The sequence below is a fragment of the Oncorhynchus tshawytscha genome, linkage group LG33, assembly GCF_018296145.1.
Source record: "Oncorhynchus tshawytscha isolate Ot180627B linkage group LG33, Otsh_v2.0, whole genome shotgun sequence".
NCBI lineage: Eukaryota > Metazoa > Chordata > Actinopteri > Salmoniformes > Salmonidae > Oncorhynchus > Oncorhynchus tshawytscha.
This window is the reverse complement of record NC_056461.1, coordinates 9,736,458-9,751,612: the sequence shown is the minus strand read 5'-3', so window position 1 is coordinate 9,751,612 and position 15,155 is coordinate 9,736,458. Positions and strand designations below refer to the sequence as shown.

The following is a 15,155-nucleotide window of genomic DNA, read 5'->3' as shown; positions in this document are numbered from 1 at the left end:
ATGGTAGGGACCAGGGTGTGTCATTTACTATTAGCAGCTGCTGCTGGCTCTCTCTGTGCTAAACTGCTTAGCCATGCCCTGTTCGCACTGAGCACGCTCAGAACAGATCCACTGTCCCTGCCAATTACCCCAGAAGTGTGTGTGTTAGTGTACGTGTGTGTGTGTGTGTGTATACGTGTGTGTGTGTGGAATACACAAAGGCCTGTGCACCACTAGTTTGCATGAAATCATTGGACGCAAAACTGTGCCATAGGAGTTAAGACACTGTCTGGATTGCCATTTTCGACAGATGGGTTAGCGGTACATTGCCAAACTGTGCCAAAGAAAGTTAACTAAGAATAGTAAAACCTCATCATTGACTCAGAGATGCCAGCGAGCACTTACACTATTTTACAACATCCAATTAAGGTCAAGAGCTCAGCCTTGTGACTGGATGCCCTGGGGAGTGAATGTCCCTGGTCCACTATGGGAGGACAGTCTCTGGAGGGAAGTAGAGTCTTACAGTGCCAGTGTTTCCCCTATTTTAATTTAGCAGGGGCGGGGCGCCAGTGCTAAATCGTTGCCGCCACAAAAAAAGATTAATGATAAGAATATATACTCAGTTTATTAGGTACACCAATCTAGTACCGGGTCAGACCCACCCTTTGCCTCTGGAACAGCCTGAATTCTTTGGGGCATGGAAACTTTGCTTAATTGGTATTAAGGGACCTAACGTATGCCAGGAAAACATTGACTGATACTGGAACCAGCGCGCCTGGCACAGACGATCATACCATGCTCAACGTCTCTTAGGTCACTCGTTTTGCCCGTTCAATCGAACAGTAACTGAATGCCTCGATGCCTGCTTTATATAACAAGCCACGGCCACTGTCTGTGGGAGCAAACCATTTTCGTGAATGGGGTGGTGTACCTAATAAACAGTCCACGGAGTGTATATACTGTATGTTTTTGTATATAATTTGGGGGATGGTAAAACGTTCAGTGTAAACTTAAACTACTAAAACCAGATATAAAGTATGCAGAAATGATAATGATATATATATATTTTTTAATAAGATCATCTTTGAGAACTAATAATCACCAACAACAAAAAAAACACAAGTCAGGGAGAATCAAACATTCTCAGTGTCATGGCATGGGGCCCCCGTTGATTTGATCATTTTTTTGTCACTTAGATATAAGAACACGGCATAAGCCATGGCAAAATGTGTAGATTTACAAGAAATTTGCTTTAAAACCGAGGGCCTCTAAAACCCACACCAACTTTGCCACCGGGAAACACTGAACGCAGCTGAAAACAGAGGTGGGGAGACTGGCATTTACACAGGCAGCTCAATTCTAATCTCTTGCCCAATTATTGTCCTGTACCTGTGTGGAGAAGAGCTGGTACTCCTCGGGCAGGATCCAGGAGCGGGGGTAGAAGTTGTACTCCTCAGGGAACAGCTCCTGCATGGTCCTTACAGCTCGGGTCAGGTTGATCTTCCTCAGCATCTCAATCATACCTGCAGAACAATTCACAGGTGGTCAGATAGACAGAGGCCAAGTTAAAAGGTTCCCTACATGACCAAAAGTATATGGACACTTGCTCGTCGAACATCTCATTCCAAAATCATGGGCATTAACATGGAGTTGGTCCTCCCTTTGCTGCTATAACAGCCTCCACTCTTCTGGGAAGGCTTTCCACTAGATGCTGGAACATTTCTGCAGGGACTTGCTTCCATTCAGCCACAATAGCATTAGTGAGGCCAGGCACTTATTTTGGGGAATTAGGCTCTCAATCGGCATTCCAATTCATCCCAAATGTGTTTGATGGGGTTGAGGTCAGGGCTCTGTACAAACCAGTCAAGTTCTTCCACACCAATCTCGGAAAATCATTTATGTATGGACCTCGCTTTGTGCACAGGGGCATTTTCATGCAGAAACAGGAAAGGGCCTTTCCCAAACTGTCGCCACAAAGTTGGAAGCGTAGAATCGTCTAGAATGTCATTGTATGCTGTAGCGTTAAGATTTCCTGTCAATGGAACCTAGCCTGAACCATGAAAAACAGCCCAAGACCATTATTCCTCCTCCACCAAACTTTATAGTTGGTACTATGCGTTGGGGAAGATAGCGTTCTCCTGGCATGCGCCAAACCCAGATTCGTCCATCGGACTGCCAGATGGTGAAGCGTGATTTATGACTACAGAGAACGTGTTTCCACTGTTCCAGAGTCCAAATGGTGGTGAGCTTTGGTGATCTTTGGCTTGTTTGTGGCTGCGCGGCCATTGAAATCCAAGATCCCGAAGAAACAGTTATTGTGCTGACGTTGTTTCCAGGGGCAGTTTGGAACTCGGTAGCGAGTGTTGCAACTGAAGACAGACTATTTTTACACGCTACGTGTTTCGGCACTCGGTGGTCCTGTTCTGTGAGCTTGTGTGGCCTACCACTTTGCAGCAGAGCCATTGTTGCTCCTAGACGTTTCCACTTTATAATAACAGCACTTAAAGTTGACCGGGGCAGCTCTAGCAGGGCCGAAATTTGACAAAATGACTTGTTGGAAGAGTGACATCCTATGACAGTGCCACGTTGAAAGTCCCTGAGCTCTTCAGTAAGGCCATTCTACTGCTAATATTTGTCTACGGAGATTGCATTGCTGTGTGCTTGATTTTATACACCTGTCAGCAACAGGTGTAGCTGAAATAGCCCGAATCCACTAACTTGAAGGGGTGTCCACATACTTTTGTATATATAGTGTATATTGAGAGGTAGAAGACAAGAGAGAAACAGATAGGTGTAAAAGAGGTAATTTGGTGAACCACATTCAGGTGATAAGCAACCTTAGCCAAGTCTTCAGCTCTTGGGCAAGATCTTACGCCAAAAAAAAAGGTTCCAAAACGGTGGCTGTCTCCTTAGGACAACTCTTTTAAGTTCCAGGTAGAACCCGTTTGGGTTCCAGGTAGAACCCTCTATCGAAAGGGTTCTACACTGAACCCAAAACGGTTCTACAGACATTACAATAAATCAGTAATACTTGGTTATTACCTTGGCATGACAAGGCATTAACAAAGCTGGGCTTAGCAAGGCTCACATTACAGGATGCATGCCAAAAACCTGCCTGACAACAGTGTTTCCCACTATAACATTATATAGGGGGTAGGACTGACCAATACATTTTTAGTTAAAAGAGGCTCTGGATGTTGAATTGGGAAAATGGAAAATCATCTGTGGGAAACACTGTGACAACATACAAAATGGTGCCCGGCCTCTCCCATAGGTTCTTTCCATAAATAGAGGGGATCAGTCTACCTGGGAACTTGTTGACCTGTCCAGAGATGATGTTGTCATTGTCATGGAAAGAGACACCATGCCAGTAGATGTCACAGGCAGACCGTCTACCCACAGGGAACTGTAAAAGGAAGAAGAGCCATGTTAGAGGATTGGGTTTTGATGAGGCCATTTGATGGTTATGAATAAGAGAAATCATTTCAGGCCAAGGCGTAGGGGTGGCCCTTCCAGTGACACTAGGAGACAGAGCTTATCCTCCCAGTGGGTAAAGTGAATGAGACTCGCAATCCGGTGTTAGCTAATCATATACTGTAAGTCTCTGTTGAGGAGGAGCCCTGGCAGGGGGGATGACATGATTTCAACAACCCCCTGCTGGGGCCTGCCCTGGACCACTGAAACCTTCCTGCTAACCCTTCACACACACACACTTCACACACACACACACACACACACACACACAGAGAAACCCATGGTGTCACCAGCGGTGGCAACATACTGTCTCGTCACATCAGACAGAAAATGTGGGTTATTGTCTGGAATCTACCTTTATGACGGTTAAAGTTAGGGAATCTCACAACTCCACACATCATATTTCTATCTGCGATGTTCTGAAATATCCTCATTGCCACCTCAAGTGAACAGGCCCAAGGTGGCCCTTGAAGAAAAACGATGTGAACACGTTGACCTCACGTAAGATCACGTGGTAACACGCAAAGCAACGTGATAACACGAAACAACATGTGAAACATGAAAATCGTGATTTTCCACACGTGAAGTTTCTGTTTGGGGAGCTACATGCCAGGGGAGGTGTAGGACCATCCCGTGGTGCGAAACTGAATAAAGAAAGAGAGTGCGAGACAAAAACATGCATGACAGTCAAAGCCTGCTATAAATACGATCTCATAGATTTCAATGTTTAACCACCCTTTAATCTTATCAGCCAATTGGGTCACATTCATTTGGGAAGTATCTAGTGGAGGAGGGGGAAGAGAGGACGGGAATAGCCCCATCTGTGAGTGCATTCCAGAACTTCATGTAACACACGAACACACACACAAAGGGTCACTTGTGGACATTGCGTGATTTGAGTGAATAATGAACAATTCTAGTTCTTCTGGCACCGTCCCACAGTTCAGAAGAGGACATGAGCTCATCTCCTTACCATTCAATCATAATTGGCTGAGAGACATTGGCATGAATTAGCAGACTTGTCTTGGCAAGCCTGATCATTCCTCCCGATCCAGCCTGGTAAGGTTGCCTGGCAGTGGGCACGTAACAGTTTTATAACAAGATCTGTACTCTGCCTGCCAACCCGTCGCCTCACTATTCTTTCACATCATACTAAAGTTGGAGTTGTTAGGCGAGCTATCCATGTCAACAACGCTACACGTGGCCGAATATGCCAAGCGGTTAAGTCAGCCCTTGGCACATGTGGCCATGTATGGTGTTGTTGGTAGAGGGCAAGTGAGAGACAGACAGGTTTAACAGAGGTGATTTGGTAAACCACGTTCAGGTGATTGGTAACCTTGCCCAAGACCTGAAGACTTGCCTACACTCTTAGGGGGGAAAGTCTCCATCGGGTAACCCTTTTTTGGTTCCAGGACAACCCATTTTTGGTTCCAGGACAACCCTTTTTTGGTTCCAGGACAACCCTTTTTTGGTTCCAGGAGAACCCTTTTTTGGTTCCAGGACAACCCTTTTTTGGTTCCAGGGCAACCTTTTTTTGGTTCCAGGGCAACCTTTTTTTGGTTCCAGGGCAACCTTTTTTTGGTTCCAGGGCAACCTTTTTTTGGTTCCAGGCCAACCCTTTTTTGGTTCCAGGGCAACCCATTTTTGGTTCCAGGACAACCCATTTTTGGTTCCAGGACAACCCATTTATGGTTCCAGGACAACCCATTTATGGTTCCAGGACAACCCATTTATGGTTCCACAGAAAGACAGTAGGTTAGGCAAAAATATTTTTCTTTTAATCCAGAAAAGGTTAATGATGACAGCCTACGGTCTTAAAAAAAAAAAAAATCTACCTCACTTGGCAAGTAGTAGAAAACAGAAAGATAATCTGTCAGATCCAAATTAAAACAGACATTATCCTCCCTATTTCAAGTGACGTTTGACTCTCTCTCTTTCTCCCTCTCAATCTGACTCTTTCCTGTGCAGCTCCCTGAGGGGAATATAATCATATTGGATTATCAGAGATTACTCTCTAATCATTTCCTACCGTTAAGAGAAGGCCATATGCTGAAAAGTCAGCAGGCAGAGATGCCTCTGGGGCTTCAAAAGTGCTGTGCCAACAAAACCACCCGGTTAGACAGCAGCCAGAATGTTAGGCCTAGTTCACTGACACATTATGGCCAAGCCTTATAGGCTACACTAACTCAGTGAGCAAACCATGATTACGACCCTGCCCAGGGCCTATTATAGTGCTATAATCTAACAAACAAAATGCCCTTAGTGACAGTCAATGATACAGAGGGCTTGTTCCCCCATAGCAGAGCCAGGCTTTGGACAGTTTCTCTCATGCAGGCTGAAGCTACTCTACACAAGACTAGCCTACTCCTGGGGAATAACACTAGTGTCGGTCCTCATCCTAAAAATAATTTTTTTGTTGTTTTTTTAAACTCAGGAAATGGATAGCAGCGAGTGGGTGTAGTGAGCGACTGAGGGTAATGTCTAACGACAGATGACAGTAAGGGTGGGTCATCTGCAGTGGAGCATGGATCAATAACAACCGTAGAGTGCGGGAGTAGTGTAGGAAATGAGAGGAGAGATGGGTCACTTTCTCTCTACCGTGGATCAATACATTTAGGCTTAGCGGGAAGACTGTGCGATTCTCCCACTGTGCATCTCGTTTTTCGGGCCTAGCCCACATCGTTTCAGTATACGTCGAGGCAATGCACCGCAAGCATATCCAATGTCATGTTAGGCTACTGGCAAAACTCAAAACCGCATGTCCCTTACTGGTTATCAGTGAAAAGCGGAGTTGAGAACCAGAGCCATACAGTAAATGGCTCTGGAATCAACTAACTAGACCGGCTTCCTGCCGTAGGAAGGAATGGGGGAATTAGATGTCATTATTGTAATGTAATTATTGTAATTGAATATAGAGGGAGGAACTGCTCTCAGAGTTCACATATGGGTCAAAATCTTCAAAGACCTACTCAGATAATAAATGACACTAGATAATCAAATCGTTCCAAGTTCCTCCTCTCCATACACCTGGCTTTAGTCTACTAAAAGGTCAAAGTGTCACTCAAAACATGTTAAGCTGAATATTCTCCTGCCACTGAAAAGGTAGGTGGGCCTTAATATACTTTCCTACCTAAACTAGTGTGATTCCTTACGAAACTAAAATTAAAAATATACCATGATTTGGGGGATTTTCACAAAATGTAATCCATAGAACGGAAGGATTATTGACACATATCTTAAAACATAATTGAGAAATACATTTATGACATGTTGGCCTTACCAAAGCCTCTATCATATTAATATATATATATATATATATATATATATATACTGCTCAAAAAAATAAAGGGAACACTAAAATAACACATCCTAGATCTGAATGAATGAAATATTCTTATTAAATACTTTTTTCTTTACATAGTTGAATGTGCTGACAACAAAATCACACAAAAATTGTCAATGGAAATCAAATTTATCAACCCATGGAGGTCTGGAATTGGAGTCACACTCAAAATTAAAGTGGAAAACCACACTACAGGCTGATCCAACTTTGATGTAATGTCCTTAAAACAAGTCAAAATGAGGCTCAGTAGTGCGTGTGGCCTCCACGTGCCTGTATGACCTCCCTACAACGCCTGGGCATGCTCCTGATGAGGTGGTGGATGGTCTCCTGAGGGATCTCCTCCCAGACCTGGACTAAAGCATCCACCAACTCCTGGACAGTCTTTGGTGCAACGTGGCGTTGGTGGATGGAGCGAGACATGATGTCCCAGATGTGCTCAATTGGATTCAGGTCTGGGGAACGGGGGGGCAGTCCATAGCATCAATGCCTTCCTCTTGCAGGAACTGCTGACACACTCCAGCCACATGAGGTCTAGCATTGTCTTGCATTAGGAGGAACCCAGGGCCAACCGCACCAGCATATGGTCTCACAAGGGGTCTGAGGATCTCATCTCGGTACCTAATGGCAGTCAGGCTTCCTCTGGCGAGCACATGGAGGGCTGTGCGGCCCCCCAAAGAAATGCCAGCACACACCATGACTGACCCACCGCCAAACCGGTCATGCTGGAGGATGTTGCAGGCAGCAGAACGTTCTCCAGACTGTCACGTCGGTCACTGGTCAGTGTGAACCTGCTTTCATCTGTGAAGAGCACAGGGCGCCAGTGGCGAATTTGCCAATCTTGGTGTTCTCTGGCAAATGCTAAACGTCCTGCACGGTGTTGGGCTGTAAGCACAACCCCCACCTGTGGACGTCGGGCCCTCATACCACCCTCCTGGAGTCTGTTTCTGACCGTTTGAGCAGACACATGCACATTTGTGGCCTGCTGGAGGTCATTTTGCAGGGCTCTGGCAGTGCTCCTCCTGCTCCTCCTTGCACAAAGGCAGAGGTAGCGGTCCAGCTGCTGGGTTGTTGCCCTCCTCCACGTCTCCTGATGTACTGGCCTGTCTCCTGGTAGCGCCTCCATGCTCTGGACACTACGCTGACAGACACAGCAAACCTTCTTGCCACAGCTCGCATTGATGTCCCATCCTGGATGAGCTGCACAAACTGAGCCACTTGTGTGGGTTGTAGACTCCGTCTCATGCTACCACTAGAGTGAAAGCACCGCCAGCATTCAAAAGTGACCAAAACATTAGCCAGGAAGCATAGGAACTGAGAAGTGGTCTGTTGTCACCACCTGCAGAACCACTCCTTTATTGGGGGTGTCTTGCTAATTGCCTATAATTTCCACCTGTTGTCTATTCCATTTGCACAACAGCATGTGAAATGTATTGTCAATCAGTGTTGCTTCCTAAGCAGACAGTTTGATTTCACAGAAGTGTGATTGACTTGGAGTTACATTGTGTTGTTTAAGTGTTCCCTTTATTTTTTTGAGCAGTGTATCATTTATATTTTCCAATATTCATAAATGAATGTAAGAAAATTGTTATTGAAAATACCAAATCATATTACAGAGCAAGTTTCATATGACACCAACTTAAGCAACGACAGATGAAACAGAGTTTCAAAGGAGGCCTGGGTAAGGCCAAAGGCCATGTCAAATATTCCCAACTTAAAATTAATTGTGTAAATTATGCTTAAAAGATACAAATATCACATATACAGTACCAGTTGAAAGTTTGGACACACCTACTCATTCAAGGGTTTTTCTTTATTTGTACACATATGGAATCATGTGGTGACCAACAACAACAAAAAAGTGTTAAACAAATCAAAATATATTTTATACTTAAGATTCTTCAAAGTAGCCACAACTTTGCCTTGAAGACAGCTTTGAACACTCTTGGCATTCTCTCAAGCAGCTTCATGAGGTAGTCACATGGAATGCCTTTCAATTAACAGGTGTGCCTTGTTAAAAGTTAATATGTGGAATTGATTTCCTTCTTAAATGGTTTGAGCCAATCAGTTGTGTTGTGACAAGGTAGGGGTGGTATACAGAAGATATACTTTTTTGGTAAAAGACCAAGTCCATCTTATGGCAAGAACAGCTCAAACAAGCAAAGAGAAACAGTCCATCATTACTTTAAAAGACATGAAGGTCAAGAACTTTGAACGTTTCTTCAGTCGCAAAAACAATTAAGTGCTATGATGAAACTGGCTCTCATGAGGACCGCCACAGGAAAGGAAAACCCAGAGTTACCTCTGCTGCAGAGGATACGTTCATTAGTCACCAGCCTTAGAAATTGCAACCCAAATAAATGCTTCAGAGTTAAAGTAACAGACACATCTCAACATCAACTGTTCAGAGGAGACTACGTGAATCAGGCCTTCGTGGTTGAATTGCTGCAAAGAAACCACTACTAAAGGACACCAATAATAAGAAGAGACTTGCTTGGGCCAAGAAACACGAACAATGGACATTAGACCAGTGGAAATCTGTCCTTTGGTCTGATGAGTTCAAATTTGAGATTTTTGGTCCCAACCGCCATGTCTTTGTGAGAAGCAGAGTAGGTGAACGGATGATCTCTGCATGTGTGGTTCCCACCGTGAAGCATGGAGGAGCAGGTGTGATGGTGCTTTACTAGTGACACTGTCTGTGATTTATTTTGAATTCAAGGGACAGTTAACCAGCATGGCTACCACAGCATTCTGCAGCAATACGCCATCCTATCTGGTTTTGCGCTTAGTGGGACTATCATTTGTTTTTCAACAGGACAATGACAGGACACCTCCAGGCTGTGTAAGGGATATTTGACCAAGAAGGAGAATGATGGAGTGCTGCATCAGATGACCTGGCCTCCACAATCACTCGACCTCAACCCAATTGAGATGGTTTGGGATGAGTTGGACAGCAGAGTGAAGGAAAAGCAGCCAACAAGTGCTCAGCATATGTGGGAACTCCTTCAAGACTGTTGGAAAAGCATTGAAGCTGGTTGAGAAAATAGTCATAAAAAGAAGAGAAAAACCCTTGAATGAGTCGGTGTCTAAACATTTGACTGGTCCTGCAGGTCAACAATCCTTCCTCCGAAAGGACCCTAAATATGAATAGAAATTTGTGAAAATCCCCCTGCAAAAAATGATATTGTTCTGTTCTGTTCTATTTGTGAGAAATCACTCACTACACCTCAGCACTGCATGCCTCAAACCTCTTTTCAGACTGACAGGGGATCAGTTACGCCCTTGACTATGCTAAAGGTGTATCTGTCAGAACAAAGGGTAATGTATAGGGCCTCCGTCTACAAAGGTTTTGAAACCAGATCAGATGCGCTGAGGCGGACTTGGAAAGGATTACGTTTCTACGCATGACGGTCATCCGTGGTGATAGTGAAGAGAGTTGTTTACCTCTCACAAAATCCTCTGGGTCTCATGTATAATGAACCACACCGTTGATAATGGCTGCAGGCAGGTATTAATTGCGTCACATTCGATGCCTGTAGGGCCGAACAGATGGAGCTCGCCTGGCGACGTGAGGAGACCCGTATCAATTAGCCATCTCATAAATGTATTAAAAGACATTGCTTGCCATTAAGCACAACTTTCAGACGGCACATACACAGCCTGCACCTGGGTAACCGTATACAGGACTTGGGGTGGTCAGGCCGGTGTGAAAGGGTTAACAGAGGCCGTGTGCCCTCATCAATGTGTTGTAGGACACCGTCAATCAACACTTTAACATTGAAGGTCTTCTATGCTATTCTTTATCAAGCCCTTGAGGGACAAAAGACTACGAACAGATTAAAACTGTTGATGCAACAAAGATTAATGGGGTGTATAGTGGTAGCTGCTATACCAGTTATAACATTGTTGTTCCTTTATATAGTTGTTGTAGTAATTTATGCTGTTTTGTATTATCAGGCAAGCGGAATAAGCGTCAGTCCTACAGTAAACTGGAGTCGTGCACCCCTGATAGATGTAGGCCACTCACGGCCGGCCCGCTTATTAGGCAGGATTAGGCGGCAGTCTACGGCGGCAGATTGACGCGGGCGGCCTTTTCTGAGGCAAACTGCCCAACAACCTGAAAATAAAAGGAGCCGCACACTCTAGGAGATCAGATGCAAAAACAAACGTAATACCCAACGTTTGGACAGCCAAGCTATGTCTTCGTCAGGGTATATGACTGCCCAACAACAACACATAAAACCTCACATAATTCTGCCCCCAAAACAATGACAATTTGCTTCATCCAGTGGCATAACGTTTTTTTTGTTTAGGTTGAGTGTTGATGTCGCCCTGTGATAAGCAGTGGCCACTTAGTCAAAATATGTTGCGTGTCCATTCCCAGCGTGCCTCTCCAGGGTGCTGTTGGATTTGACTGCTACTGTATGTCAACAATCCATCCTCCAAAAGGAGCCTAAATATGGATAGAAATGAGTCAAAATCCCCTTGATACCATTCCACTCAGTCCACGCCAGCCATTACCACAAGCCCGTCCTCCCCAATTAAAAAGGTGCCACCAACCTCCTGTGATGGTCATTCATACAATTCCATTGAGGGCTGACATGGTGAACTACACCCCAGTAAACACGAGCCAATGTCTTTTTGGATGTTTTTTTTGTTGGTCTTGTCCAGATGTCCTTTTTGGTGTATTACAAACGGTAGGCTTACCACGTAGATGTGCATTCATCAAATTCAATTTCAGCTAACACTGTAGGCTACACCTCAGTAAGCACAGGCCCGACACCAACTGGATGCTTTTTTTTTGGTGCAGTCCGGACCGGCCTTGATTTCCACACCCACAGATATTGGTTTTTGGTCCGGACCAAATCTGAACCAATTATTCATGTCTATATTTGGTTCAGATTTGGTCAGGTATGGACCAGCCTTGATTTGGCCCAAAACATAGACGTCTATAAATTACATCTTTTCAACTTTCATTCAGAACCTAAAAATGACCTAGTTTCAACTTCCGGAAAATAAGTATTATTCAACTTCCGGAAGATGCCTTCTCAACGTCCTGGAAAATATGTACTAAACGTACGGAAAATACATCTTTTCACCTTTCATTCAGAACCTAAATTGAACGCAACTTCAACATCTGAACAATACGTATTTTAGACTTATTTTCAATGTCCTTTAGCTCACTGGGACTATACTAGTTTTGCAGGGGCCACATTTTTTGGTCTCAACGAGGGCGGTGGAATGGCAAGGACCGGCCCATAGGCTTCTGAACTCCCTAACTTAAGCACAGAAGCCATGTTGACTATCTATAGCCTACATTTTGTCAATAAATATGAATCAATGAAACAAGGACTTACCTCTTTCCATTTGAGCTGCCTGATGCTGAGCTTCAGGGCCTCCAAAGAGGTTTTGGCTTTGAACGTGTCCACGGTGACTGGCTTCCTCCTCTTCGCAACTTTGTTGGCGTCCTCTTTGTTGTGTGGGTCTACTTTGTTGTCTTCTGGCAGGTGGATGGGAACAGCGTTCCCATTTGTTTCCGTCTTCCCCTGCAGCATCTTCCCAGTCCCTTTGATTTGAAGCGTCTGCTGCTCATTGTCTTTTCGATTCACAGGTTTCCCCGAATTGGCATTGGAAGCTACTATTGTCCCTTGCAGTGCAGGGACTGAATCCTGCTTGGTGCCGGTGTTCTTCTCATCTTTGCCTAGTTTGCTCCTACTTTTACTCTGATTCCTGCAAGTGACAGAGGTCTTGGATGGTTCCCTTTGGGCTGCGGGGGTACAACTAGCCGGGATTGGGGAGACAGATGCGGGCGGGGATGCCACCAGCACCTCATCCTCGATCATATCTGCCTCCTCCTTCTCCACACCCTCGCCGGATGATTTCATTTGTTCGAGTTGAACCTTCACTTTTACATAATGATCACTCATTATACGAATCAATACCACAAGGCAGGGCTCGGCAATAACGCGCAGCCCGAAAATAATGTGTGAGCCAGTGACAAACAGAATTTTGCATAGCTGTCCAGTCACACGCTAGCTACAGTGTAACCACTCGTGGACCAGCTTGCCTAACGTTGCAACGGTGCCGACAGTTCAGCTAGACTACAGATGATTCAGTGAAACCGCCCATGGACAGAGCCCATGTCAGCTGTCATCGTTAAGTTGCCTAGTAGCTAGCCAAGTAAAGGCTTTGAACTAGGCTATTGTATGTGAGGTTTGGGCAAAATCTTCCCACGAGATATAGCTAACGTTAGCTAGCTAGACACTTTGTTTCATCCCCGGAAAGCAAATGTTTGCTTAGGTTGCGATAGCTGGCTATCATTATTCAATCACTGAGTAGAGTAAATTGCAGGGCTAGCAGGCTAGCTAACACCAGTGGACATTGCTGGCTTGACTGCCTCACACCGCTAGCTTGCACCTAGCGAACAGTAACATATCAGTTGTCTTTTGTGTCATCCACAAAATTGAATTTCGCCAAATAATCTACAGATTGTATCGAGTTACCTTTCAAATGCATTGATAGCAAGTGAATATCGTCCGAACATCGGGACAAGACTGTCGTGCTGCAGATGTGCCCCTGCCTGGCTGTCACTGTGCCTGGGTCGGCGGAAGAGTCATTTTGGCAACAATTGCGCAAGGCCAGCAGCACAAATGATGACGTCACTTCGCATGGAAAGGTTGAAACCTTCAAAATAAAAGCCCGCATTTCAAAACATTGCAAATGTGAATAACTCAAATGAAAAGATATTACAATATTACAATACAACTAATGTCCATTTTTATTGTGCGTATAAGGATAAGGAATTGATGGAAACAATTATGCTTCCCCTACAAAAAATGAACACCACCTATCGAACAATACAATGTTTAGACTGCTATGTTCACAATATTGGGCTGTAGAGAAAAAAACATTTTATGTGCAGAGGAAAAGTTGGGTTGGGTATACTCAGTAGGGCCTGTAGAATACCCAGTAGCACTTTCTATTCCACTGACTACATTCACTGCAATATAGGCATACTATAGGCATATATTGTAGGCACATAAATGACATATTTGCTTATAGAGAAACAAATATTCCATGTGTCGAAGTAAACGTGGCGTTGGGATTAATCAGTAGGGTCTGTAGAATATATACAGTACCAGGCAAAAGTTTGGACACATCTACTCATTCAAGGGTTTTTCTATATTTTTACTATTTTCTACATTGTAGAATAATAGTGAATACATACTATGAAATAACACATATGGAGTCATGTAGAAACCAAAAAAGTGTTAAACAAATTTAAATGTATTTAATATGAGAGATTACTCTATACTCCTCTATAAACTGGTCATCTCTGTATACCCGTCGCAAGACCCACTGGTTGATGCTTATTTATAAAACCCTATTAGGTGTCACTCCCCCCTTGTTCCCCTCTGAGACAACCCAATTGAGATGGTTTGGGATGAGTTGGACTGCAGAGTGAAGGAAAAGCAGCCAATAAGGGCTCAGCATGTGTGGGAACTCCTTCAAGACTGTTGGAAAAGCAGTTCTCATGAAGTTGGTTGAGAGAATTGCAAGAGTGTGCAAAGCTGTCATCAAGGCAAAGGGTGGCTACTTTGAAGAATCTCAAATCTCAAATATATTTGGATTTGTTTAACACTTTTTTGGTTATTACATGATTCCATATGTGTTATTTCATAGGTTTGATGTCTTCACTATTATTCTACAATGTAGAAAATAGTCACACACAAAAAAAATTGAATGAGTAGCTGTGTCCAAACTTTTGACTGGTACTGTATAAGGTGTTATTTCTTGGGGGACTGTGGTATAAATACCCAGCTGCACTTTATACTGCACCCACTACATTCACTGTAATACACTATAGGCCTATAAATTGCACAGTAGGAAGTGCTGCTGGGTATTTACACAACAGTCCCACAACAAATAATACCATATTTAGATTCCACAGACCCTACTGAGTATTCCCAATTGCACTTTTACCTCGGCATGTAGAATAGTTTTTTCTCTATAAGCCAATATGTTAAAGGGTTCCAAAGGGGTTCTACGGTGATCCCCATAAGATAACCCTTTTTGGTTCCAGGTCAAGCTATTTTGGCTTCCAGGTAGAACCCTCTGTAGAATGGGTTCTACCTGCAACCAAAAGGGTTCTACCTGGAACCAAAAATGGTTCTTCAAAAGGGTTCTCCTATGGGGACAGCCGAAGAACCATTTTAGTTTCTACATAGCACCTTTTTTTCTAAGAGTCTAGTGTAGGCTTATTGCATTCCAAGTGAATGGAGTGTGGGTGGAGTAGAAAGTGCTACTGTGTTTTCAGACCTCAATCCCCCATGAAATAGCACAATATATAGATGATACTGAG

General features: G+C 44.0%; 1 protein-coding gene across 3 annotated transcripts in view; it reads right to left on the bottom strand.

The window, feature by feature from the left end:
* The window catches only part of ttll11 (tubulin tyrosine ligase-like family, member 11), a 41,589-nt gene extending 28,154 nt beyond the window's left edge, over positions 1-13,435 (bottom strand). Inside the window, exons 1-3 of one of the 3 annotated variants that reach the window (XM_042311569.1) lie at positions 13,297-13,435; positions 3,286-3,385; positions 1,369-1,502 (exon numbers count right to left, since the gene is read on the bottom strand). In XM_042311569.1, coding sequence (XP_042167503.1) covers positions 1,369-1,500 — 132 coding nt within the window. In that variant the 5' untranslated portion in view covers positions 1,501-1,502; positions 3,286-3,385; positions 13,297-13,435. Of the gene's footprint in view, positions 1-1,368; positions 1,503-3,285; positions 3,386-12,150 lie in introns of all 3 variants that reach the window. The other 2 variants (XM_024397217.2, XM_024397216.2) reach the window with 2 other exon arrangements.
* Positions 13,436-15,155: the final 1,720 nt, after the last annotated feature.